Source organism: Salvia miltiorrhiza, chromosome 3 (genome assembly GCF_028751815.1).
Source record: "Salvia miltiorrhiza cultivar Shanhuang (shh) chromosome 3, IMPLAD_Smil_shh, whole genome shotgun sequence".
Classification (NCBI taxonomy): Eukaryota; Viridiplantae; Streptophyta; class Magnoliopsida; order Lamiales; family Lamiaceae; genus Salvia; species Salvia miltiorrhiza.
In genome coordinates, this window is record NC_080389.1 from 39,505,010 (window position 1) to 39,532,888 (window position 27,879).

At 36.5% G+C, this 27,879-nt stretch overlaps 2 protein-coding genes across 8 annotated transcripts; both read right to left on the reverse strand.

Annotated features, from left to right (window-relative positions):
* Window positions 1-333: 333 nt before the first annotated feature.
* On the reverse strand, window positions 334-3,536 carry LOC131016654 (transcription factor AS1-like). 2 transcript variants are annotated; one of them, XM_057945356.1, is made up of 2 exons: window positions 3,265-3,536; window positions 334-1,568 (listed from the first exon to the last, which is right to left on the reverse strand). In XM_057945356.1, the coding sequence occupies exon 2, from the start codon at window positions 1,520-1,522 to the stop codon at window positions 488-490; it is 1,035 nt and encodes a 344-aa protein (XP_057801339.1). In that variant the 5' UTR covers window positions 1,523-1,568; window positions 3,265-3,536; the 3' UTR covers window positions 334-487. The 2 variants fall into 2 exon arrangements, with proteins under 2 accessions (XP_057801339.1, XP_057801338.1); XM_057945355.1 differs by having other exon boundaries at window positions 2,673-3,452.
* A 13,148-nt stretch (window positions 3,537-16,684) lies between these two features.
* LOC131016656 (uncharacterized) lies at window positions 16,685-19,571 on the reverse strand. 6 transcript variants are annotated; one of them, XM_057945358.1, is made up of 8 exons: window positions 19,276-19,571; window positions 18,608-18,733; window positions 18,449-18,502; window positions 18,292-18,366; window positions 17,777-17,864; window positions 17,162-17,217; window positions 16,958-16,990; window positions 16,685-16,868 (listed from the first exon to the last, which is right to left on the reverse strand). In XM_057945358.1, exons 2-8 carry the CDS (start codon window positions 18,617-18,619, stop codon window positions 16,848-16,850), a joined length of 339 nt encoding a protein of 112 aa, XP_057801341.1. In that variant the 5' UTR covers window positions 18,620-18,733; window positions 19,276-19,571; the 3' UTR covers window positions 16,685-16,847. The 6 variants fall into 6 exon arrangements, 3 of the variants coding, with proteins under 3 accessions (XP_057801341.1, XP_057801340.1, XP_057801342.1); XM_057945357.1 differs by having other exon boundaries at window positions 18,608-18,709; window positions 19,276-19,556; XR_009099169.1 differs by having other exon boundaries at window positions 16,724-16,868; window positions 16,958-17,074; window positions 18,608-18,709; window positions 19,276-19,518.
* Between the last annotated feature and the right edge of the window lie 8,308 nt (window positions 19,572-27,879).

Below are 27,879 nucleotides of genomic sequence, written 5' to 3' on the forward strand. Positions count from 1 at the left end.
ATAACCCTAACAACTATCTAAAGGCGACAAATATTCTCGTTGCTTGTTTCATCATTCTTTGTTGGAGTAAAGACTACGTTGAGAATTGAGTATGTGCACAATCGGACATGGTTGGATTTTCCTTTGAACTCATTCATTTCAGATCTTGTGTTATGCGATGAGCGTGGTGAAGAAGAACTCATACGAGATAAGGCAGTTCAAGGTAGACTTACCATTTCTACGGACCACCTAAACATTAAAAAATTAAAAATTGTGAGGCCATTCCAAATTTGGGCTGTATGTGTGGGGATTAGCCAATGCCATGGATGCTCGACATACATAACATGACACAAATTTCCCAACAATTAATGTTGTACTCAACATAATAATACCTCAACAAAAGCACTCCAAATCTCTATGCAGTTGTGAGTTTATTGACATGAATAAACAAAATTATTGAATTCTTCCGAGAAATGTTTCCTAGTATATATTGTATTCAAGCACACCTTCATCTTGCGTTGGGGGCGTCGGAGGAAGCAACAGAGCGGCAGCCGATTTGCTCGACGAACTTGGTGAGGCGGTGGTGCTTGGCAGCCCACTGCTCAGCCAGTTTCTGCTCCTTCATCTCCGCCTCCCGTCTCAAACCCGCTAGCTGTTCTCTGTACTCGGCCTCAATGCGCTCTATTGTAGCCTTTTGTTCTTCTCTTAGCGCCTTCACTTTAGCTTCGATGTCTTCGATCTTCTCCCTCTTCCGACTAGCCTTCTCCGCTTCGAGCTGCAGCTCCACCCTCTTGAGCCTCCAAGCAGTCTCTTTTCTGTGTGCAGACCAGGCCCTGTGGCCTTCCTCAAGCTCACGACAGCATTCAATGAGGTCGGGAACGAGCACGTTGCTGTCTCCGGCTAGGGCACCAATCCCCCCGAAGGGGGGGAGTAGCCCGTTGTTATCAGACGTCTGCAGCCACGGGATTGATGATGGTGGCGGGGGTGAGAGGGTTAGCGTGACTGATGGAGATGAAGCACTGGAACTAGCCAGCCACGGAGGGAGCGACGAGGGGGCAGGGGACGGATCAGTGTGTTGGAGGAATGCGCCACCACCATTGGTAGTTGGCGGCATTGTGATGGGATTCACGAGCTTCTCCGCAAAAGTCTCCAAGAGGTGGTCGTATTTGGAGTCGTGTATGGGGTCGAGGGCCTCCTTGTTGTTGTCCTTGTGCTCGCGTTGCTGCTTGTCCTTGAAGACCTCCCACCACTTCCCTAAACGCTTGGCAGTGCGGCCGGGGACCTCAGCCGCGATCTTCTTCCATTTGTTGCCGTGCTTCGCCTGAAGATGGATGACGAGAGACTGCTCCTCTTGGGTGAGGGAGCCTTTCTTGATGCCCGGCTTGAGATAGTTCTTCCACCTCTCGAGACAGGATTTCGCGTCCCGGTTGAGGGGCTGGTTCATGCGCTCCGAGACGAGGTGCCACTCTCTCGGCCCGTATTGCTTCACGTACGCACGCAGCAGAGCATCCTCTTCACCTCGCCACCGCTGCCTTTCCTTCATCTCCCCACACACATTCTGCCCATGACCTCAAAGTCCTCATATTTATCTGCATCATCGTAAATAACAACCATCACAATTTACTACACTACATGCTTTTTTGCAACATATCATTCAAAAGAATCACTAAACCATTTAACATGCTTAAACGCAGATTTAAATTCAAAGTAAATTACTCAGCACGCGACTTATTGAAACTATTAGGTCAATCTTGAAGCAGCTGTTCCTCCATGTCATTCAATAAAATCACCAAACCATTTAAGACATGAATTGGCTGCAAACATGTTCTATCTTTGCCTCAAACACAGCTTTAAAAACTAAATTGTACGACCAGAGTTCTATCTTGAAACTATTATATCAATTAATCTCGAAGCAGCCGTTCCTTCAAGTCGACCAATCAATCAAATAAATGGAATCACTAAACCATTTAACACGAGTTTCCTACAAATATGCTCTCAAACACAGCTTTAAACTAAGGTACAACTATCGTATCTCACTACCACGATTTCTTGAATGCCAATCTTGAAGCAGGTAAAACACCACATAAGTGAGAAACATGAGGGAATAAGGCTCTAAAAATTGCAATATCACATAAACAACAATAGACTATTGCAACAAATGCAGCAATTTCTTCATACAAATTGTGTCCGATTAAGATATATGAAGCTTCCAATTTCGTTCCAAGTAGATTGGAATAAAAATCCTAGTGCACCCATCATATTGAACTTTCCAAACCGTAGGAAAATTTCGAGTTGATCAAGAAGTTCTGAATATCAAGGTATAACTACAGCTCAAATGCTCTAAAAAAATCACATCCCTGATCATATTTTTATTTTTATATTTTCAAAAAATTCCAACAAACTTTTGCAGAAATTAGGCAGCTCACATATGAAGGAAATTAATACACAAAAAAAAAAAAAACATCATTATTCGCTATTAAAAAAAGGAAATCCAGAAATCTTGTACTCCACATTACAAAGACCCACGAAAATAATTTCAAGAAAGCATCACAAGTTCACATCATCAAACATTACTAAAAAATATTCAGTCTTTTGCCGGCATCCAAATAAATTCCTTTTTGCATGAGCACACATCATGCAAAGAAAAACACATTAATTTTAGACCAAAACCTTGAAGCAAAAACAGAGCTTACCCTAGTATTCAAGAAACCCTGTTTTCTCCACAGCCCATTTCTTGATTTCAGTCCAAAAAAAATCCGATCTTTACTACAAGAACAAGGGAGAGAGAGGGAAAGAGAGAGAGAGAGAGGGAAAGAGAGACCCTTTACCCCTTACAATAGAGATCTGGCAAAGTAAAATTAGTTGCAAGAAGAAACAAACAAGATTCACGCGAGAGAAAAATAAAACCAAGAAATATGTTGAAACCAAGTGGCTTCTTTTTCTTCCCAAAAGTTGTGTGCCTGACGTAGTTATGTCTGAACTAAAATGGCTACACATAACAAAGACACACACACAATTATAAGCTTATCAGGCTACACTTCCAATTTTATTTTATTTTATTTTATTTTATTTTAGTTCTCATACAATACAATTCATTTAAATTAAAAAAAAAAAAAAGAGATTACACCTTTCTCAGTGTAAATAAAAGAGGAGAGAAGAAAGCAGGGGAGAGAGAGAGGAGAGTGCAGTAAAGGGCAAACTCTTCCCGGCGTACAATAGCCTAGGTCTTTGCAACTATCATCATCATGGTTATAGGGGGTGGGGTGGTAATTTTTCACTGCTTACCTTTAAATTTTTTGGCATTTTTCCCAGTTTCTGCAAAACCTGCCCCCTCGACGTGACTAGACTATTAGACCTTGAGTGTCACAATATTCATACAATTCTGTAGTCCGGGTTTCACGGCATAACGAGACGAATTTGATAAAGACTCGACCTTGCTGTCTCAACCCCTCCTCTCTTTCTCAGTTTTGTCAGTGATACGTTACGTCTGTTTTTTCCCCTCTTTTCTTTTTTTTTTTACTTTTTTTTTTTCACTTATCCTTCTGCTTTAATTCCTCAAAATTCTCACCCTCACCCAATAGTTTCCATTTATTTCAACGTCAACCCAACCCTTCTCAACATTTTTTTTGAGGCAAACCCTTTTCAACAATTAAAGTCACTGTTTATGATGAAAACGGGACGAGTAACTGTTTGAAGCACGAATGTGACATAATAACTAAGTGTCATATTCCTTAAAAAAAAAAAAAAAAATCTTTGGGGCATATTAAATTCAGAATTTAAGAAATTTTGACATATTTGTTTATAAGGGTTAATGGCCCCTAAATACATTATTTTTTCTCATTTTTTGGAATTGCACATCACCTTTAAAATCCGTCTTCTAATACATCACCTTTTTTCTAGACGCCGAAAACGCCACATATACATGCCGGAAAATAAATTTTAATTGATGTGGCAGTCATATAGAAAATTAATTTTTTTTGGCTATTAAATTCTAATTTTTAATATTTTAACCCAAACCCAATTTTCCTCATTATTCACTTTCACCATTATATTTATTCAAGCCCCATCACTATAACAAAATTCGGATCTTCTTTTGCTCTAAATTTTTTCCTCATTATTCACTTTCACCTCTGTAAATAATTCCAACTACTTGCTCACAACTTAGCTCAAAGATCAATTTTCAGCTACTGTCAGCTCCCATCGGAATCTCTGATCCGTTAAACTCGGTGAGTTTTTAGGATTACTTTTCCTTTTTTGTCTTCTTCTGGTTTCTTGGATATTTTGTGGCTCGGAGCAATTGAATTTGTGCTTTTCTAATTTTCATTTTTTCTGGTTTTTATTTATTTATTTGTTACTTATTATTATCAAGAATTCAATGTTGCTCGTTTGTTTTTCTTGACCGAGAAATCGACTGAAATGGATTAGGGGAAATTCATTCAGAGTGTTGTAATTAATTTTGGTTTTGTATAACAGGCTAGTGTTGTGCATTGCAGATTATCGGTTTGGATTGCTTTGTTTCTTAAAATTTTAGATTCAAGAATCTGATTAACGATTTGAGGTTGGTGCAGCTTCGGTTCATTATGATGAAATGTTGTTGTATAAGCATCTAGAAACACTGTGATAGTGATTAGAATTTAATAGCAAAAAAAAAAATTAATTTCCTACATGGCTGTCACATCAATTAAATTTTATTTTCCAGCGTGTATATGTGGCGTTTCCGGCGTCCACGTCATTTTTTCGATTGGTGGTTGGTTGACCATGTGCAATTCCAGAAAAAGAAAAAAAAATAATGTATTAGGAGGCGGATTTCAAATGTGATGTGCAATTCCAGAAAATGAGAAAAGGTAATGTATTTAGGGGCAATTACCCTTTTTTATAATATATGAATTCTATTAATTTTATGGATTTTAATTCTATGTAGAGTTTAACAGATTTTGTTAGATTTATTTATCTTTATTTTCATAGACTTTATAAAGTTTTAATGGAAAATTTTGATAATTTGAACTTGGGCTGAGGCTTCAATCTTCGAGGTTCCTTGTTTGGTGAGAACGACTCTCTGAAGAACAGGAGATAGGACATCTTTGAAAAGTTAATCACCAAAAAGAAAGGGCCCCTGCAGAGAAAGGACGATTATGAGATCTCTCCATTTAATGCGGCTGTACTTTCTGGAGTGCGTGGCTTCCTTTGACCTTTAGCATTTCAGTCCGAGGAAGAATGTCTAACTGATACTTTAACTTTTAGTATCAGTCGCTGAATCCACGTGACGCGCATTAAGTAATCAGTCGAAACTGAATCTTCAACTGATAAGTCAAATATCAGTATTTGACTTCTCCAGCAGTCGATGTTTTCAGTCATCAGTCTTCAGTACTTCGTTCTTTAGTCTTCAGCCTTCAGAACAACATCTAAACTAGAGAAAGAACTCAAACAGATGAGTTCGAACAGTTCTAGTCTATTACAAATAAGTATATTGATTTTGGTATCATCAAAATAAGGATTAGGATATTTCATTAAGTTCCCAACACTCCACTCTGAGTGGGCCAGATCTGTAAATGCCTCGGAAGGCCCTTTCTGCAATTCTCCTTTCCTTTAGGTTATTTTTCCTTTTCAGCAGCTCGAGTATTTGGGACACATTTTCTAACAAATTAAGATCCCGAATACCATCCTCATCAGTGATGGTGAACTCAAACTTAAGACTTTTGACCTCAAATATTAATCACACCACCAACACCTCTACTTTTTATTTATTTATTTATTATGTTGCAAATCTAATTTAATATTACTTGGTCTTAACGTCTGCAACTAAGATGCAAATAGAGTATCTTGAGTACTGCATTAATTAATTGTGTTAACGGTTTATCGTATTTTATTTATAACTCGATTCATGCGCAAGAGTCTCACTTTTACTGTGTGTGGTTTGAGTGATATAAATTTTAAGAAATTGATTGAATTTGTTGTGAGTGAAATAAAAATCTTGCTTCTATTGTACTTGGTTTAATTCAAATATACTTATTATAAATAAAATGAAAATACATTTTGTGAACGGAACAAAAATAAAATATAAGAATGCAATTCATGGACACAACTATTTTTTTTTTGTGTTTTTTTGGGAAAATGCTAATAATTGGACAAAAGGACAAATATTAATCTTATGACTTTAACAATAGTACTGTAATTGTTCAAGAAAAAGAAAAAAAAAGTTACACATTAAAAGTAAAAGTTCTTTTTTTTTTCTTTACCATGATCGTATACTAGTGATACAAACTAAAAGTTGCACAACAAAAAGAGTACAAATGATATCACTTTTATTTTTATTTTACAATTCGAGGATGGGATAGCCGTTCGATTGAGTCCGAAAACCTTCCCTTTTTTCTGTAAAAAGATGTCCACACATTGCATATCTTGAATAGACTAGTTATAGAAACAACTTGATACTTTTCGTTGTGACCTTTACATTTTCATATGTTTTTATTAAAAATTTAAAACACAACTTTTTCCAATCAAAAATGCATCAAAGATTTAAAAATGAGTTTAAAACTCGTAAATAACAAAGAATTTAAGATGGTGATGTTGCTAAAGATAAAGTTTATCCAATTGGACTGTAGTATTATGTTTGCAAAATGTAATATGCTTCCTTTTTATACGAAGTACGTAACTTTATGTAAGCACTATTTGTGAGCATTATCTCAATATACTCCCTCCCCTAAAATAAGTTTCTCTTTTTCCTTTTTGGGACGTCCCCCAAATAAGTTCTCCTTTCTTTCTTTTTATTTTTGGACAACTACCCCACCACTAATAATACTTTATTTATTCTTACTTTTTACTTTTTCACCACTCTCAATACTAATTATATCACTTTTTCACATTTTCACCACTCACAATACTAATTATAACATATTTTTCTCCACTATCAATACACTTTACCATTTTTCCTTAAAACCCGTGCCGTCCCCAAAGAGGAACTTATTTTGGGGACGGAGGGAGTAATATTTTTGTTTATATTTATTCATTTGGATTCTAATACATTAAAAATTATTATTAACATTATTATTTGATAAATTACAAAAAAATCAAAGTTGATTTTGATCCTTTTTTTTAAATTTAAAGTTATATGAAAAGTGAACAAACTAAACTTTAATTTTATGTAATTTATAAAAAAAATTAAATAAATAGTATATGAAACAAAAAAATATAAATAATATAAATTAAATAAAAACAATATTCATGTAAAATACGCGACATGATATTTTTCAGTATATAAGAGCATCTATATTGCAAGCTCATTTTTGGGTGCAGAGGGAGCCCCAAAAACTTCGCCCCTTTTTGGTCGACACCCACCACAGAGTCGTGGGTGTGCTCGAGATACAAACGGCAAATTAGCATCGTTTCTGGCGGATAATAGTTGCAACGTTTATGGCTAGCCGGCATAGAAGCAATCTCCTCCACGTCGGGCTCGGGGTCGGCAACGGCGGCAAAGCGGGGGTTTAAATTGGCGCCCGCCGCTTGAAAGGCATTCGATTCTTACGTGAACGGCGAGAATCCTTGCCTAGAAGCATTTAATTCGCTGGGGGATGGATTTTGAGGGTGGTCACGTCAATAGTTGCTCCAATCGCCTTCCATTGCTATTTGTTGAAATAATATAAGAAGAAGATGAAGAAGAAGGATGAGGAGAATGATGATCATTTTTGCTTGTTGTTGATATATATATATATAGGTGCCAAGAATTAAAAAAAATGGGGGGGGCAACGGATAGATGCTCCAACGGTAAGAAAAAAACGGCTTCTGCCGATTTTTTCAATTTTCCTTTTTTTTTTTGCTTCAAAAGGGGCGCGTGTTGCCACGGCCCCTCCTTTGCACCGAGTGCGGCCGCTTGCTCCCTCACCATCGATCCCGGGTGCGGCAACGATGGCGGGTGTCACGACCGGCCCTAATTAAGGATAATTAAGCCAGGGAAACCGTGACTAATGGAGGGAGATTAGAAGCGGGGTAGAAAGGGGATAATCAAACAAGGAAGGATCACATTTCATCATTTAACAAAAGGGATATTTATAATATAACAGAGGTTTAGTCGTATAGACTCAAATAACTAATAAGTTCAGATAACTCTGTCTTAGCCAAAATAACATAAAACTTCTGAGTACGCAGCGGAATAAGGTTCTGATTACATGTATGAAGACATGTAACCCTAGAGTTTTTCATAGCATATAATATTGCGACAAAAGAGGATTCCACTCGTCACTTCATCACCATCGTCTACTGCTCAACCTGCACATTTAGAAATACATGCAGGGCTGAGTACAAAGGTACTCAGTGGGCACATATGCCTATTATGAAATATAACATGCTTCGTAAAGATTTAAATTGTCATGCCATCATAAACAGTACAACAAGGGGTTTTTCGCTAAAAAGGCCCAAGCTTACTAAATTCAGTTGTGATTCTTAAAGTTCGACTGCAGTCTAAGTTCTCTTGTAATCTATCATATCTGGAACTGTGTGCCGGAGAGGTGGCCACCTCTCACGGTCACTTGACCGGCCAACCCGCTAGATGACTCACGGTCACTGGTGTACACTAGTCCTAGCAGGATAGCTATCAACTGCTCAGGACCCGAATTCGATTACATGATAACTGGCAAAGCCACATCAGATAGATATCATACCAAACATTGAAACATTTATGGCAAGACAACAGTTGAAATAATTTTCAGTTCAATGATTTTGCAATGAAATAACTGTTCAAACATAACATTAAACTCATTTGATATATATGAAAATAAACCCACCTGATAGCAAAGCTTTGCTACAGATTAGTGACTCCTTGACGAGCTCTTATTCTTGCGCTCGACCTTTATTGCGATGATATAAAGTAAGATATTTGCTCGAATAAAATCCTCAATTAATGAGAATGCGTAATTTAACTATGCATGACTCGTATTCCGATAATTATTATTCTGAGATAATAATTTGGAAGATTCTATTATAAATCATACTTGTCGGATTAAATAAATCAAACACGTATGCTTCAACCCAAGGGTCAAGCACGTAATGCATACAGACAATCTCTTGTGCATTTAGTAGGACGTTATTTGTGTATTTCGAAAATGACGATCATTTCGATGCTTTTGTATGCCCTATGTTGGCTTAGTTATTTTGACTAGTATTAGTACGGAAACGCTGGTTCATAGGGCATTTCGGAACTGAGCCTTTTCATGATGACCTTGCAAGATAGCCAGTTCATCATGTATAATGCTTGGATAGATCACCATATCTATATTCAAATGTTGATGAAATAGTCCTCATTGATACTAATTTTCCCATGTCTATATGGCGACCTTATCAGTCTTTTGCGGCAAGTCAATTCTGCCATGTTAATTATATGTTTGCGTGATAAAGAGTATGAGCAAGATTGAGGATCAAGAATCGCTGTGCAGAATTGATGACATGCATTAATACATTTTGTAATGCACTGATGACTATATGTCAACTCATCGAAATTCCACCAAAATAAGGGCGTCCGAGACGAGGAGGAAGAATTCCCTGAGATGGTGGAAGAGGCCCAGTACTAGGGCTAGAACAAAACATGACCCTACCACCCATACAACCAGAACGTAGAATAGAGGAACTATCTCTACGACAAAACCACTTGTCTTCAGTAGGATAAGAAATCCATCAGAAGTTGAGACTTGGGTACGAGCTATTGAGCGCATTTAAATTTCTTGCGTTGCACATATCAGGAACGTCTTACTTGCGTATCCTCTCAGTTGCCTGGGTCAGTTGAGTTCTGGTTGAAAGCAAGGAGGAAGACGATGACAACCAAGCAGTTAGGGAATTTAACGTGGGATCAGCTTAAGACCGAAATATATGACAAGTATATATACCTAAGAGCTATCACAAAAAGAAAGAAATTGAATTTTATAATCTGAAGCAAGAAGGAATGACACTTACTCAGTATGACAGAATATTTTGTGATATGTCGAGATACATGCTAAAACAAGTAGACACGGAAGAAGAGATGGCTGAAAAATTTGTGTGTCGGTCTATGGCACGAGATCAAGATGACTTTGGCAAGCCATTGGGGACTAGCTTACACAGAATCGCATAGCAGAGCGATAGATATTGAGGCAACATTGTCGAGAGAAAAGACCAGTAACAACGCTTATACCAGCACCTCCACATGACTAAGATCTCAGTGATTGTCAATCAGGATTTTAATCTTGAAGAAGAGCGTCATCCCAATAAATAGACTTGTACTATATAGTTGTCACAATAAGATCTTCCCTTATCACGATGAGTATAGTGACGATTATAACGACTTAGTTTGTCATTAGCTTTTAACCACTAGAAAGTGGTGTTTTCACAATTAGAAGGATGCATTAAGCATCAAACTGTCTTTTGACCTTCAAATCGGTAGTAATAAAGCTACTTCTGGAATCTCGAGCGGAGAGCTGGAACAATTACCAAGTATGATGAACTTTTCAATCGAATGTCAAGGCATGCTCCATGATGGTGCTGCAATGAGCGGAGTCTCCAGGGTTGTTAATAAATAGTTAACCTGTCTAGAATATGTCTTCATACATATGTCTAGCTACTTTCCGCTGCAAGATGTTGTTGATGTTATAGTATGTTATGTCATACTTTGAGTCTTAAGAGAATGGTTTCATACGATGTATAACTTGATTAATGATATTAATTAAGTTTTATGCTGTCTTTCATAGACTGTTTTCAATTGAGTATTAATGAATAAAAATGACGAGTTTTATTAAGATGAGTAAGTTTTACGGCTATAAATGACGCCCCTTTTCTTCCCCTTCTTCTTTAACCCCATCCCTAGTCGTGGATCACTCGGCCTAACTATCCCTAGTTAGGGCGGGCTGTGACAGCGGGTGCGATAGGTCGGGTTCGATCCCGCCATTGCACCCGCCGTTGTTGATGCTCTAAGAATGTGTTCCCCACTCAGGAACTCTCCTCCACATTGGAGGCTCTAAAACTGGTTCTAAAATATTCATTTTCATTTTGTACAAAGTAAATACCGGAGTATATTTTAAAACTAAAATAAATATTAAATTTTAAAAATAAAAATTTCAATGCATTGAAAATTTCAACAATACATTAATTAAAATATATATACTAATATTTAAAATAATATTACATTAACTAGACTATGACTGAATATGATCAAATCATGCACAAATGTATTCGATTAAATCTTTTGGAGGTGGTTTGTTCATTAAATATATATTTGAAAAAAATAATAATTAAATAAATTAGAAATTAAAAATTATAATTTAAACTATTTGCAAGCTAAATTAAATTGATGTTATATTAAATCTCGCATCGAAAAGTGTATGCTTCTCTACAATGTGTAGTGCACTATAGATAAAAAGATTATACTCCCTCCGTCCATGAAAGAGGAGGGAGTGACGCGAGTTTTAAGAAAAAATATTGTTGAATGTATTGAGAGTGAATAAAAGGTAGTTGAGTGTATTAGGAGTGGTGAAAATGTGTTATAATTAATATTGGGAGTTGTGAAAAGTGAAAAGTAAGAGGATTATAAGTGGTGGGGTATAGTTCAAAAATAGATAGGAAGTTCTTTTGTGGACGTCCCAAAAAGGAAAGATATGAAGTTCTTTCGTGGACGGAGGGAGTATTAAATTAATTTTGTATTGGATCTCACCTTGAAAAGTGTATGCTTCTTTAGAGCATCCGCAATGGGGTTCCTTGATAGCCTACTTGATAGTGGTTGTGTTATTGAGTAGGTAGTGCTGCATTGGGGTTCCTTGATAGCCCCCTTGATAACATTAGTTTTGATTTTTATGTTTTTCATTTAAATTTAATTGCATAATTTAAATAACATATTTTTCTAATAGTTAAAATTCCATTAAAATAAAGATCCTAAAAAAATCTAAATACATAAATTAAAAATTACTTAAATCCTAAAATAAATCCTAAAAACATAATTAAAGAGTATGGAAGAATTTGGAGGAGTATGGAAGAAGATGGAAGGCAAGTATTGATTTAAAGAAGAGAAAAAAGAAAAAAGTTAAATGCTCAAACAATCATTTTGGCCGAAAATTAAAAAAAAATGAATTTTGCCAAAAAAGTCACCAATTTCAAATTTCATTTTTTTTTTTATAAAGGCATCGGGTATACTCGAAGGATCGAGTAGCCCTCGAGTAGGGAGGGCCTGCATTGGGCTACTCGATGCAATGGGCTACTCGAGTAAGGGCATCGAGTAGCCCGTTGCAGATGCTCTTATAGTGTACAATGCATTATAAAAAGAGAAGCTACATTAAATTGATTTTGTATTGAAATTCACGTCGAAAAGTGTATGATTCTCTGCATTATAAAAAGATAAACTATAATCTCATATCAAAAAATATATATTTGTCTATAATGTACAATATGCTATAAAAATTGAAGATACATTTACTTAATTTAAAATAATATTTTTTTTTTAAAATGTTTTTTTTTTTAATTTAAAAAAAAATTCTGGTCGGGTGTAGGGTTGGAAAAGGGTATTGTTGATGTAGACATGTCAAACGTATTGTAAAATTGAGGGAGATCCTAATCCGATCCTCTCTCTCTAACACTGCCCCACCACCCACCTCCCTCTGTCTCTCTCTCTCTCTCTCTAACAGCTTCTCTCTTTCTCTCTCCACTACAAATCAACTGTGCATTTCCCAGAAGTGAGTTTTTGGGAATGTCCTAATCTACATATGTACTGTTCAACCCTATAATAATACTCCCTCCGTCCACAAAATGAGTACCCATTTTTGGACGGCACGGGTTTTAAGAAATGTATAGAGTGTAGTGTGAATAGTTTAAGGGTCTCACTTTTTGAGTGTATTAATTAAAGAGATGTGTGTGGTACACTTGCCAAAAAGGGAAATGGGTACTCATTTCGTGGACGGACGAAAAAGGAAATATGGGTACTCATTTCGTGGACGGAGGGAGTACTATATGTAATGTGGCCCTCATATATGAAGTAACTATTTTATTCAGTTCTTTAACTTCTTTTATTTGTTGCGTTAAGTTCTTCAAGTTTTATATTTGTTGTCTTGAGGAAAATAATTGATTATCTTTTATGACTCTTAACTAGACTGTTTTTTATGTAATGCACGGTAATTGATTTTACAATGTCTAAAAAATTAAAAATGTCTTACATGAAAGTAAATAGTACCCTTCCATTTTAACGAAAGCGGTGGATATATTTTTTTTAATCGTCCCAATAAAACTGGTGTATTATTTTTATAATAATTTTACACTATAAATAATATGGCCCCACACATCTTTACACTACAATCTTATTCTCCTTAAATTTCGTGCTGAAAAGAAGCGCATCGCTTTTATTGGAACGAAGGGAATATTAAATTATGAAATTGACTGTTCTATATTTTATAGTGTTCAATAAATTTAAAATAACATATTCAAATGTAAATTGTGGTAAACTTTATGAGTGATTAAATGGAAAAAATATTATTAAAATTATATGTTTATATATAAATCACTAAAATTAGGTCCAAATCATTTCTCAAAGGCTATTTTGACTCAATCCTATATATAGGAGATGGTTATTGTATAAACAATTCTTAATATATAAAATATAAATTAGCTAAAATACATAAATTTTATGTAACTGTATAAATTGTAAAAAATAATTATTTTATTATTTATAAAATTTGAATTCGAGACTATGAATTCATCGGATAAGGATCAAAGCAAGTGTAAATCAAAACAAAGATCAAAATTAATTTCCCATTCTAGGATGATAGTGCGGTGACATTGGAACATCAAAGTAGATTTTATTCTTCGAACTTTGAAATTTTAAAAAACAAAAGTGTACTTCACAAGTAGACGCATCCACACACACATATAGTTCTATAAAGTAGTGGACAAGATCAAATTAACACTTATTACAATGCTCAGACTGCAGATTTTATAGGGATCTGTGATAGGGAATTCTAATGTTTTAACCAAACAACTTCTTCACACCCCCGGCCACCAACAATAAACATAAAAAGATGACCTTTTTTTTACCATTAAAATTTCCCTCCTATTAATTTTTCCCACTAAATCTTTTATCCTTTTTTATGTGATTTATTTTTAAAAATTATTAACTTCGATTAATAAAAGATATTCGATATAAATTTTAAATTAAATATTACAAGAAGATCATTAATTCAATGTAAAAAATATAAAAATAAATTTAAATCGAATAAGTTATAAACATTTAAAATGGTAAAATTATTTTTTGTTTGTTGATGAAAAAATTATATTGTTTTTTAATTTTATTTTCGTTTGGTAAACAAATAAATAGATGTCATTTTTTTCTTTCAAAAAATTTAAATGATTATTTAATTATAATTATTTTAAATTACAATAGTTTTTATGCAATTAAAGAGAAGAAAATTTGTTTAATTTTAATATGAATTTGTAAATAAAAATAAGTTTATTATTATTATTATTATTATTATTATTATTATTATTATTATTATTATTATTATTATTATTATTTTGAAAGAAAAAAAAAACAAAAAAAAAACAAACACCCGATGAGTGAGGGGTTAGACAGACCATCAAACTGTAAATAAAAACATCAATCAGTATCTCATACATGACACTGCCTAAAAGTGACAACGTCCAACAAAAACCATAGGTAAAAATAGAAATCAGACAGATCAAAACCATACATAGCAGTAGCCCCAAAGTGGCTACATCCAGAGGACAAAGGAGACAACATAAAAAAGGAAACAAACCAAAATAAGCTAACTATCAACATAAAATTTGAATCTAATGCTAGCATATCCAAGTTGATCCATACTAATCAAAGCAAGCAAATAACGAGGAGCAGAAAAACAATCGAAAGTAGTCAACGCCTGGGTTGAAGCCCCCTTCTCGCCAAAAAATCATCAGACCGGTTTTCCTCGCGGTGGATGTGAGTGAAACGAACCCGCCTATGTTGAATAACTTGTCGGATCTCGGCAACAGTATGACGGATACTAGCATGACCGTGATGCCCAACAGATATGAGCAAAACGATTGTTGCAGTATCAAGTCAACCTAGATATGAGTTGAGAAAGATGTAGCCAGCCTAAGATCCCCTTTAACAGAGCAGTTAACTCAACCTCAAAACTGGAAGTAACAGCACATGGGATGCAGAAAGCAATTAGAAGGGCGCCAGTGTGATCACGAACCACTCCTCCACCAGCACCACGCTGCGTCTATGAGTCGCAAGAACTATCAGTGTTCAGCTTCACCCACGAGGACTCCAGAGGGAACCAGCGCGCCATGGTGGCATAAAGTTAATCGGGGTAGCACATCCTCGCCAATTAGTATTGGTGATGTTGGGTCACGGAGGGTCACTGAACAGGTGTAAGGGGGAATACACCTGTAGGCTATTTTTTAAAATTCTTTTGTAAATAACTGAAAGAGTATCGATTGATATTGACAAGGTTGACTGATGTGAGCAGTTAAAGAAAACTTCAGTTAAAAGAAGGTTGTAGACTGATACTGAAGTAACTTCAGTATTTGATTTCAGTTAGGCGCAAGGCTTTAACTGATATCCACGTAAGGCTTTAGTCTAGATTTTGTAAACAGATGAGTGTTATGTATCTTACTGATTATCCGAAGATTTATCAGTTAGACTAATAACACTAGCAGCGGAAAATTTAAACTTAAGAAATAGCCTTTGTGATTAACACGTTGTCAAATAGAGTTTCATTTTGCAATTAATCAATTTTAGTTAAGAAAATGTTTGTGCACAGATAGGAGCAGTAAAACTAAAAGCGATAAAAGACAAAGGATTTTTATGTGGTTCGGAACAAGTTCCTACGTCCACGGTCAGTTAAACATATTGACAATCAATCTGGGTTTGTGCTTGCGGGTGCACAACAAACTTTCAACTAAAACAAACACTACTAAAAAAAACGCTCATACGTAACGGTAAATTTCCGTTATGTATGTACCAAAATTACCGTTGTATATAGTGGTGTTATGTATGAGGGCGCTCATACATAACGGTAATATACCGTTATCTATACTATGTATACATAACGGTACTAAGAGGATACATAACAGATGAAATACCGTTGTGTATAATTGTAATACGTAACGGTAAAATCTGTTATAAAATATATTTTTTCCGTTATGTATTGTAATTATACATAACGATTTTTTATATTTTTCATAACAGTTAATTACCGTTTTCTTATGATAGCATACATAACAGTTTTTTACCGTTATAAAACTTATTTTTTATATTATAAAATGTATTTCTTATACACTTTGTTGTCGTTTATACATAACGTTTTTTTGTATTTTACATAACGGTAATTTCCGTTATGTATTTTCAAATGCAGAATTCAAGCATTTTTTTTCCTGTTTTTGTAATTTTCTAAATACAAATTATACAATATACAATATCCTCAAACACAACATATGCTACAACCAAAACATATACTCCCTCCGTCCCACCATTTTAGTCCCCTCCCACTTTTCACACATATTAAGAAAATGCATTTAATTTTTTTATTTTTATCTTTTATACCCTTATTTATTATTTTCACACATCCTTTTCACATTTAAGTGAAGCATTAAATAAGGTTAATTTAGTAAAAACAATATTTTTATATAGTATTAATTAGAAAAGTGGACTATCTTTTTAGGACATCTCAAAATAGAATAAAGGACTGAAATGGTGGGACGGAGGGAGTATTATATAAATATTTAATAATCCAAATAACTCCATCCATCCATAATCAAACTGTTAAATATTAACCAACCACGTAATGTATCTAAGTAGCTAGAATAGTCAATTTACAATTTTCAACAAAAAATAAGTACTCTGAAGCGGCTTTCAGTCAACAACATTCCATTCATCCATCCAAACTTCCATCCTGCAAAAATGCGAAATGAAATCTGAAAATCAAACGCAATCAATTCTAAGTCTGATGCATTGTGAAGGTACTAAATCTTGATGATTTACCCAATTCATTGAATTGATCCCAAGCTTCCTATCCTGCACATCTCAAACATAACACAAGTCGAGAAAATAATAGAGCTGTGATTTTCATTACAAGTTAACAAATAATCTCATCATAACCTGTCCATAGTAATAGGTAAATCACCATCTGCCCAAACAACTAAATATCATCACTTAGTAAGACATTAATATTATATATGGACTTACATAAAAAGCCACAAACTGCCCAAACAAGAACATCTCATTTGAAGCAAAACCCGAACCTGCACAACAAGAATGGTTCCATTCATTAGTTGAATATTGAGATATATGCAAAATAATTTCTATCTTTGTAGCAGCAATTCAACTAACAACAATAGGGAATAATTCCAAGTGTAACAGAAACAATCAGTTAGTTACATGGACGACACCAGAGAGTCAAAGGAAGAATTTGGTGTTCAAGGCACTCGCAGTGAAAATTAAGCTTTGATTCCACACGGGCAACAAAACTGCAATGGTTACTTTCAAAACTCCAATATTCTTAATGTCTAAAAGGAACAAAAGTTCAACATTCTCTCTCCGGCAGGGAAGTAATAGGTTATGCAATTTGCATAGCTGAATAGGCTAATATAAATCTGAAACCACAATATATGCAAAATAGAGGCATAATAGCTTTGATTATCTAACTCACCATATAGAGACATTGAGTCTGTAGGAAGATTAAGATATAAACCAATCGACATCGAAGATATATCTCTAAAAACTTGCTGTACCGGATAGAGACATTGAGTCTGTAGGAAGAAGTAATTTTAAAAAGAATTTCACGATGGACCAATATCTCACCAAACATCTTTCCAGAAAGACTTCTGGTCAATTTGGGGACAACAAGGGTGACGTTCAATATCCATGCAGCAACAACAACATCTGTGATCTGAACAGATTAAGCAAAAGCAAATAACATAAGCACCTTATTTGTCTCAAAATGCATGCATAATCTAGGTACCCTTTTTTGAATGAAACTCGCATGTAAATGCCCAAAAGATATTGGAAAAAACATGCATGACATTAAATAGAGCTAACATACTGTCCATTAGAATATAATCACCAACTTACAATCATTCATCAAATGAAACAAAAGCAAGCAAATAGAATGATAATTTATATACATGATCACCTCAGTAACGAGAGATAGCATAAAAGAATGAGGGCTTTGGTTAATAAGGAAGAAGGAAGGAGAAAATTCAGAGTGTCTAACAATTAATGATATGTTCAATTCCACAGTTTTAACTTCGGTTAAAGCTCATTTAAACCAAACACTCACTAAGAAACCATATTACATAAGTGCTTACACCCCTTACATGGTGTATATTAACAATGTTGCCAGTCACAACTTCTGATAAGTTGAGAACAGATAGTGAGCCTCCTACGGGATTCTTCATGAAAAATAAAATTTTATAAATATGAAATACAAGGAAACTAAGTGATAGAACTTATGAGAATGGCTTAGACACTAACCTGACTTTCGAAGTTCAAACTTTCACTAGAGTTATTATGTTTCATCACAATGAGCTTAATTCATCAACATTAGCAATAATAAGTACAACCAACTTGGGCGTAAATGAAGAAATCGAGCTACGCACAGGGATAGATAACCTTATAGAAAATAGTACTTACATGAAGGGTCATTTTGGATGGTGCACATAAGATTGATTTGCCAAAGGTTGCGGTAATTCTGGTGCTGCCGCATCTTGTCCATCTTCGCCTAAGAACCCATTTCTGGTGTACCAGCGAGAAATCTCTCTAAATTGTGCTTCGATTATAATTTCTTAGGGGGAGGAGAAACGAAGATGAAGAAGTACAAATCCTAAAACAAATACTACCAAAAGCGATGATAACTATGAACACGAACATTCAATCTTATTTTCAGATTTTTCGCCCTAATTCATTAACATTACATCACTCCAATTTCACTCCCAAACTCAAATTTATACTAACATAGAACCCTATCACAAGGAAGAAACAAGTTTAGCTAAGCCAATCTAGATCTACCTGGCGGCGGCGACTGCCGACGCTGCTAAAGCCGCGGCGTCTGCCCACGCCAGAGAGAGAGAGAGATAAAGCAAGGAAAAGAGATAGAGAATGAAACACAGAGAGAGATAGATGCGAGAAGAAGTGAGAGAGAACTAGATAGAGGGAAAAAGGTGGAACAGCGGTGGCGGCAACCGTCGGCGCTGCATACGCAGCGGCGATCGCCGCGAACGAGAGCAGAGCGCAGATGGAGATCGGGAGAGGAAGAGCAGAGGGCAGGGGAGAGAGAATCGAGTAAGAGAGAGAAGGAATACCGGCAGCAATAGAGCGGCGTTGTGAGGGACGGTCTGGCAACGACAGCGGCAACGGCGGCGACGGCGAGACTCACTGGAGAAACATAAATTGAAAGAGAAACTGAAACCCTAGATAAATTTCAGATTTTGAAATTAAGGGAGGATTTAATTTATTTAGAAATTAAAATTAATAAATAGATAAATAAAAATAAATAAATGATACACATATGTAACGCTTTTCGTAACGCTAAAATAACCGTTATAAAACAGACGCTCATAGATAACGTATAATTTAACGGTTCAGTAATACCGTTATATATAGAACTAATAGATAACGCAAATACGTAACGCTTAATTTAACACTGTTATAAATACATTAAGACAACACCACATATATAACAGAGTTTTGTAAAACCGTTATGTATCATTAAAAGTGCGCTCATACATAACGGTTTTTGACCAAAACCGTTATGTATGAACCGTTATCCCTATTATCATTTTTAGTAGTGAAAGTTTCAGTGCCAATACACTGGATTTGACTTTTCGTCTCCTTGTTAACTCGTAGATGCAAAGACTACACTTTTTTTGCGTGCGGGGGCTAAGAACTCTCGAGTTCAGACCACTGTCTCGAACTCTCTCAAACTCTCTCTTTTCGCTCAGTTGAAAAGGGGTTCGAAATACCAACTAGATTACAGAGAACAGGCTCTCTGTAATGGGGAACTTAGGCTTTGGATATTACAAAGGATATGCCTAAGAATTTAAGAGAATGTATGAAATCAGGGAACTGATTTTGGCTTTGATTATTCTCTTCTTTGATTCAAACTTTGAAGGCAGTGAAATGTTGAGTTGCAATTTTAGAAGAGGTTCAGCTTGTGAGCTTAAATCAGTGAAGATTATAGTGTTCCTTGAGCTCTATTTATAGGTGATGTATTGAATAGATTCGTTGGCAAGATGATCTTCAAGGATTCGTCCGTTGTGAGAGTAATTTTGAATTCGGTTAAGACTTCAATCTTCGAGGTTCCTAATTTGGTGAAGAATGACGTCTCAAGGTACAGAAGTAAGGCGCCTCTGAAAAGTTAACACCAAAAAAGAATGATGCAGAGAAGGACGATCTTCAAAATCTCTGCATTTAATGCGGTTGTACTTGAGAGTACGTGGCTTCCTTTTAGCTTAGAATCTTCAGTCCGAGGAAAATTGTCAACTGATACTTGACTTGAGTATTAGTCCGCTAATTTCACGTGGCCAGCATTAATAAATCAGTCATAACTGATTCTTCAGTGAGATCCTCGTCCAGTCAATAATTCAGTATCTGACTTGGTCTTTTGACATGCTATCTTCAGTCGAGAGGTCTCCAGTCTTCAGGACAGCAGTCTAACTAGAAAACATGAACTCTAACACTTGAGTTCGAAAAGTTCTAGTCTATTAAAAGAATATCTAAGAGTTTTAGTATCATCAAAACTAGGGCTAAGATATTTCATTAAATTCCCAACATTTCCCCCTTTTTGATGATGCTAAAACCATACAATCAGTTCTAAGACAAGAAACGACTAAAAACATAAAGGCAAGATACTAAACAGGGTAAATACTATTCCGCCTTAACAATATAACCTAAAATCTTGCTAACTGAAAGAAAAACTGAACAGTTAAAGAACAAGAAGAAAGTATAACTGAGAGACATAAACAAGTAATCAGAGTCTGGACAAAAATATATTGTCTTCAAGTTAAGATCAAGATGAATGATATTCTCATTTCATAAGAACTAATGAGATATTAGTTTTTGGTACAAAACATTACAAAGCTAAAGTAGTAAAGGATTACTATTGAGAGAAACAGGCTAAGACTTCAGTTGATACAAACCAAAAACGGTCATCTTGATGTCGTCGTACTCATTTGGATGGCCTCTTTTAGTAACTCCCCAGATTCTGCACAAAGCTTCAACCTCCCTCTTGATAGTTTCTCGGTTGATGTGATTCTTGTGCTTAGGAGGACTTACGAAAGCTCTCAGGGGATAGAGGATAGTAGACATCTTTGCTTTATCTTTTGCATCAAGCAGACTCTTTACCATCCCCTTTTCAGTCCAATTGGAGAAAAAATATCTCCATGCTCTCTGGAAATTTAGGTTTTGATCTAGTTGAGCAAAAATAATCCACTTAGTGTAGATTTCCTTTATCCTTTCCCACCAGACATTCATATCTTCAGGCACCCATTTATCAACGCCATCAACCTTATCAAGATGGGATACCAGAAGACCTTCTTCGACGTATTTCTTCATCAGTTGCCTTTCTTTCAACTTGATAGTGGGAGAAAGAGGTGCAGGCTCTGCAAGGTGCAATGCCTTTTTGGCTCGCGGCTCATGCTCTCGTGGCTCATCATCTGCTCTGGGTCTTTTCCTGTATTTCCTCAACTGAGACGGAGCGGCTGGCTTCTCTTCGGCAGCGCTGATAGATCCGACCGAAAGCTCAGGACCCCAATACTCTTTCCCCTTTTTGGCATCATCACCGGGGATCAAGCTGATTCGATCTTAGAGGTCTTGGATGTCGTTGAACATCTTTTGAATAAGAGCAGTGTTGCTGGAATCACGAACTGTGTGAAGTTCAAACTCCAGTTGAGCAATCCGCACGTTGACTGGTCGAAGCTCTTCTGCAATGCGTATCTTCGTGCCTACTTCAGTCATGAACTCCTGCATGAATTCAGTGAGAAGCTTGTCGAGCTTGGATTGAGTATCCAAGAGCCTTTTCTTCGCTTGAAGTTCAGTAATCTTCATTTGACTTTGAAGAATCTTAAGGTCGCTCTGAATTTTGGGGACAATGACCGTGAGAGGTAGTACCCTTGCAGCATAGTCAAGGTACGTACTTTGGAGAAGACTGAGTTTAGGTTTCAAGGTGGCCAACAGAACGGAGCGTTAGATCATATCATCAGTGAGAGTGGCCTCAACTTCCTTGTACTTTTTCACAAAGTTGTCAGTCGATGGGTGAGCTTGTTGAGCTTGGGCTGCAGAAACATCAGTTTCTTGAAGAGCAACTTTAGTGGATTTCAGAGCTAGGGGCTCTTCAGCAGCTTTAGAGGAGGGGATCCCTGCATCAGTGTTAGATCTAAATGGACCTCTTGTGAATCCTTGTAAGTCAAGATAGTCGAAGGCAAACTTGTCGAAACCAGTATGACATTCTACAATTTGGGAATGTTGAAAATACTATATAGTCGTGCCTCCTCATAGGCAAAAGTGTCATCAGTTTCAACGATATTGAGTTCGTTGATCTGAGAGCACATGGTTGTTTTGAGAAAAGTAAAGGCAAGAAGGAGATGAAGATTTTGGTAAGCTTCAAGGGTAGTGTCAAAGCCAGGGAGTAGATGGTCAAGATATGAAGTGGTGTCCCTATCGGCTTCTAATCTCAGGGCTACAATAGCCTTTTGTTGTTCTACAGTGCCATAAAAAGTTGGCACTGGAGAGAAAGGTTGGATTTCTTTGCCTTCGGTAGGTATCTTAACTGATATCCTGCCGGATTTGGGTAAAGGCTTTGATTTGGGTTTGGACTTTTTAGATGTGGTGCGTGGACGGCGAGGAACATTTGTGGGGGCGACAGGATGAATATCGGAGGGATTTTTAGTGAGGGTGGAGGAAGGCTTGGACATATCAGTTGGAGACATTGGAGTTTCAGTCTCAACTGATGAAGGTTCAGAGATTACCTTCAACTTTATTTTCATGGAGGTTTTGGAGCCTTCCTTTGCCTACTTGAAGAGGCGGAAGTGATCAGTCACTGGCAGCTGCTCCGGCCAATAAACCTGAATGTGACTGGTGCCCTCAAGGATGATTTGAGTCACCCTGTTCCCTTGTCGGAGCATTATCACCGACTTCGAGTTGGTTGATTCATTGTAGAGCAAGTCAAGATAGGTTCCTTCCCAGTTGTAAGAACCTGGCATCAGGAGCGCAACCATGATGTTATTCTGAGGCTGTGAAGCCGATCTGCGGAACCTGTAGTGCCAAACCAACATTTTTGAATTATTTTTCCCAAAATATTGTGGCCTGGCTTGTAGAGCGCAAGCTTGGGAGTCCCTTTAGTGGGAGTGCTCTCCTGAAGCATTACGGTCTTCAGAATTTTGTTTGCCTCCGCATCAGTGATGATGGAGGGCTTTGGGCCAGTGTTCGGTAGAATGAACAACTTTCGGACGTTCTCTAAGACGTTGATGTGGACTTCCTCTTGCTCCTTGAAGTCTGGTGTGGTGAAAACGTTGATCTTGGTGATAAGATTACCAGAGTCGTTGAACTTGAGATTCTCATAGAACAGGTTGATCGAAGTCTTTAGAAAGTAAGATACATCAGCAGTGACGAAGGTTAGCCATTGGTGCCTTGCCAGAATCTTGTCTACTTCCATATATCCTGCCTTTTGTTGGAAAAAAAAGGTACATCCAACGATTGTTCATAGTGCACTTGTTTCGCACTGCAATCAACTAATGCCATTGTTTCTTTGATTCTGAAAGAAATAGTAGAAAGGTTTTTCCACAGAGGATTGCTATGGAATTTAGGGTTAGATTGCAGGAGAATGTGAAGAAAATGTCTAAGTATGGAAGATAATGAATCTTATAGGCTGATATGATCGGTCGTGGGAGATGAACGGTTACTTTAGGGCTTTGAAAAGACACCGACGGTTCAAATTCGCACGTCAAGGTGTATTTAACAATTTTTGAAATCCGCATTAAATGCCCGTCAGTCAAATTCTTTAAAATAAGAGATTTATGTAATAAAGTGTACTTTGTTTAGTCACTTGAAAAGGAAATATTGAAACTGATTTGAAAAAGGCGGGACAAATTAAAGACCTTTATTTTTAAATGCAACTTAAATGACTTGTCCAACAAGGATATTTCAGTTCCAGTTTCCCAACAACCAGTTAAAACATTTGATGCCACTAATTAGTTTAAAAAACAAGATTTTAAAGTTGTGAATGCCCGAAATGATTTAACTGAGAAAGACTATATTTAATGCATAAAATGAAATTACTTACCGGTCGACTGATCATTGTAGTCAGTCGATACCACAACTTCAATTGAACTGTTGAGATTAGTTCCCCCTTGATTAAAGACTCATCTGCTTGAGTTGCCACGTCATCAGTTAAGAAGCTTCAGTTGCCGAGACTTCAATTGAAAACCTTTTCTTCAGTGAATTTATTTCTTTGACCAGCATCAATCTTCGGGATTCAGTAGTTCGATCCTTCCACATAGATCATTGAATCTATCTTCTGGAAGAGCCTTGGTCAGCAAATCTGCTCTTTGTATGCTTGTATGAATCTTTTCAACTGAAACATCTTTCTTCTCCACATGATCACAAATAAAGTGATGATGTATAGTGACGTGCTTGCATCTGGTGTGATGTACTGGATTCTGCGAGATTGCAATAGCACTGGAGCTATCACAGTAGATTGGAAGTTCCTTCTCTTCGATCTCGTAGTCCTTCAGTTGTTGCATCAGCCACAGTAGTTGATAGCAGCAACTTCTAGCAACAACATATTCAGCTTTAGTTGTAAATGTGGTGACTGAAGTCTGCTTATTTAAGAACCATGAGATTAGCTTGTTGCCAAGGAATTGACAAGTGCCGAAAGTTGATTTCCTATCAATTTTGCATCCTGCAAAATCCGAGTCTGAATATTCAGATAGCTTGAAGTTGTCGTCGGCTGGATACCATAGGCCTACATTGGGTGTGCCTTTGAGATATCTTAGAATACGCATTGCAGCGTCCATGTGAGCTTCCTTAGGATCTGACTAATATCTCATGAAGGGTTGTATACTGAAAGCAAGACTTTATGCTTATATACATTGATTCCTTAGTTCACTGTGATTCTTCGATCTGAAATATTGTTATTGCATAATCCTATTATAGTCCATTTTATCTCATACTACAGATTATATGGTGTGTTGTAAATCACAGAAGATCATATAATTAGAAAAAGTTGAGATATAAATTGAGTACACAATCGAGGCAACTTTAGACTGGTTTAGATTGTAGCATAAAAGGATAAATAGTTTGTCTTGGCTATTTATTTTTGCTAGTACCTTCGTGTATTGAACATGATCACAGTGAGATGCATTCTTATATTCTGACTTATTAAGAATCAAGATCTCAGTGACTTAAATAGTCTTAACCTTAATTGACTTAATCGGTGTGAATAATTAATTGACTATTGATTTGATTTATCATGGGTGAGAGTTCCTTTGTGAAGGAATATTAAATTTAATTAATACTCGATTTGCCCGAGGATCGTCTCTTGGATTATCTTGATTCACCATACATCGATTAAACTTAACATGCTCCTATTAATTTAAGTGTTGCACCTTGGAGTTAGAATCACTTACTTGTGAATTGAACGCAGAGGCTGTTGACGATTGAATCAAAAGACTCCAGTTCTGACCCAATTCGTCACTGAACAGGTCAGCCAACTTCAATACTCAATTTGACCCCTCAAACGACCTCTAATCGTATTTTTTGCAGAAATACGACTTCTTCATCTTCGAAAGTGCTTTCCGTCGCCGCCTGTTTCACTTGAATCAGAGTTCTGTAGTAGAAGTTATGACCGTTCTTCAGAGACTGCCAGAACTTGGTTTCCTGCGAAAATCTGACTCCAGCTTAGATCTTCTGAACTGTATCCCGCTCACTTCCCAACATTGGATGGACAACGAACTATGAGAACTCTCAGAGAATTCGACCCCTACAGTTGGCGCTTCCTTATTGCTCTGCTCTCTAAAACCCTAATTTTTGTGTGTCTTATTCTGAGAGCAGATATCTATATTTAAAGACAAAACACAGACCTAAGGCCTTAATAACTGTAGTAGGCGACTCCTACTGGGCTTAGGAGACTTTGGGCTAGTCCCAGGATCAAATATAAGGAATAAAGATGGGCCTCAAATGAATTAATTCTTATGATCAGCCCAGATCACAATTAATTCATAAATATTAATTCGTTCCACTAGAGAATCAATATTGACTTACCCCTTTATTACCGATGATGAGTCGAGCTTGTATTTAGACTTATTGGACCTCCGTATTTAAAATATCCGACATCCATTAATTAATTAAAGCTCTGACAGCTTATATTAATTAATCTGTTTGTAATCCTTAAGTAGTACCACTCAATCCTTATTATTGCGTCTGAACTTAATCAACCTGCAGGGTTTAACGCAATAAACCTTTTGAGCTCCTTAAGGGGATGTCATTATCCTATACTGGATACGGGTACTAATACAGATAACCAAATATCATATATTAACCGCTATCACCCAAGATACAGAGTACTCAAGTTAATATATAACTCTCACCCATAGTAAATCAAAGTGATACATGAATCAACATATATATTTGAAACCTTATTAGTATTAAGATCTTATTAAGTCATCGAGATCATGATCCTTCACATATGTCAGATAGAAGAATACATCTCATTGTGATCCTATCAATACGTTACGAGTATAGACAAGTAGTCAAGATAAACTCCTTCCATCTATACTGCAGCCTAAACCAACGACTCGTCCTAGAGTCATCTCGGTTGTGATCAGTTTGTATCTCTTAAGGTTATTCCAATTATATGATCTTCTGTGATCTACAACACATCATATAATCTACTTATATAGAGACAAATTACATACATATGCAATCATGAACACAATCAGATAGGAGATTAAATAGTGAACTTAGGAAAGATTGCATACAAGCATAAAACGTTCTTGCTTTCAGTATAGAAATCCAACAATCTCACTCTGTTTTGTCTTTAAATACAGATATCTGCTCTTAAAATAAGACACACAAAAATTAGGGTTTTAGAAAGCAGAGCAATAAGGAGGCGCCAACTGTAGGGGTTGAATTCTCTGGGAGTTCTCATAGCTCGTTGTCCATCCAACGTTGGGAACTGAGCTGGATACAGTTCAGAAGATCTAAGCTGTAGTCAGATTTTCGCAGGAAACTAAGTTCTGACAGTCTCTGAAAAATAGCCATAACTTCCTCTACCGAACTCCGATTGAGGTGAAACGGACGACCACGGAAAGCTCTCTCGAAGACGAAAAAGTCGTATTTATGCAAAAAATACGATTGGAGGTCTTTTGAGGGGTCAAACGGAGCATTGAATTTGGCTAACCTGTTCAGTGACGAATTGAGTTTGAATTGGAGTCTTTTGATTCAATTGTCAACAGCCTCTGCGTTCAGTTCACAAGTAAGTGATTCTAACTCCAAGGTGCAGCAGTTAAATTTTAGTTCTTCTTCTACATTTTTGGGTTCAGTCTCTGATAAGAAACAACTGAAATTTTCATCTTCGTTGATGCAGTTCTGGTTGAAGTCAAAAACGAGATTGCACATTGATCTTCGAGTATTCACACCATCTGATGGTTCTCCAATGATGTTGTCCTTAGAATGTAGCTCAAACCATCTTCTGTACTTCTTGATTTGTTCTGGTGAAGGTAGAGGTTCTTCAGTCAAGATGGGTCGCAGTCCTTCAGTTGTTGACTGTTGTTCTGTGATAGCTTCAGTTGCTCCTCGAGCAGGGGAGTGTTGAAGCGGTGGTGAATTTGGTTCCACGCGTTCTTCAGTTACAACTTCTTTGGGTTCTCCAGTGGGTGGAGTTCCCCCTTGACTGATGCCTTCTGTAGTAA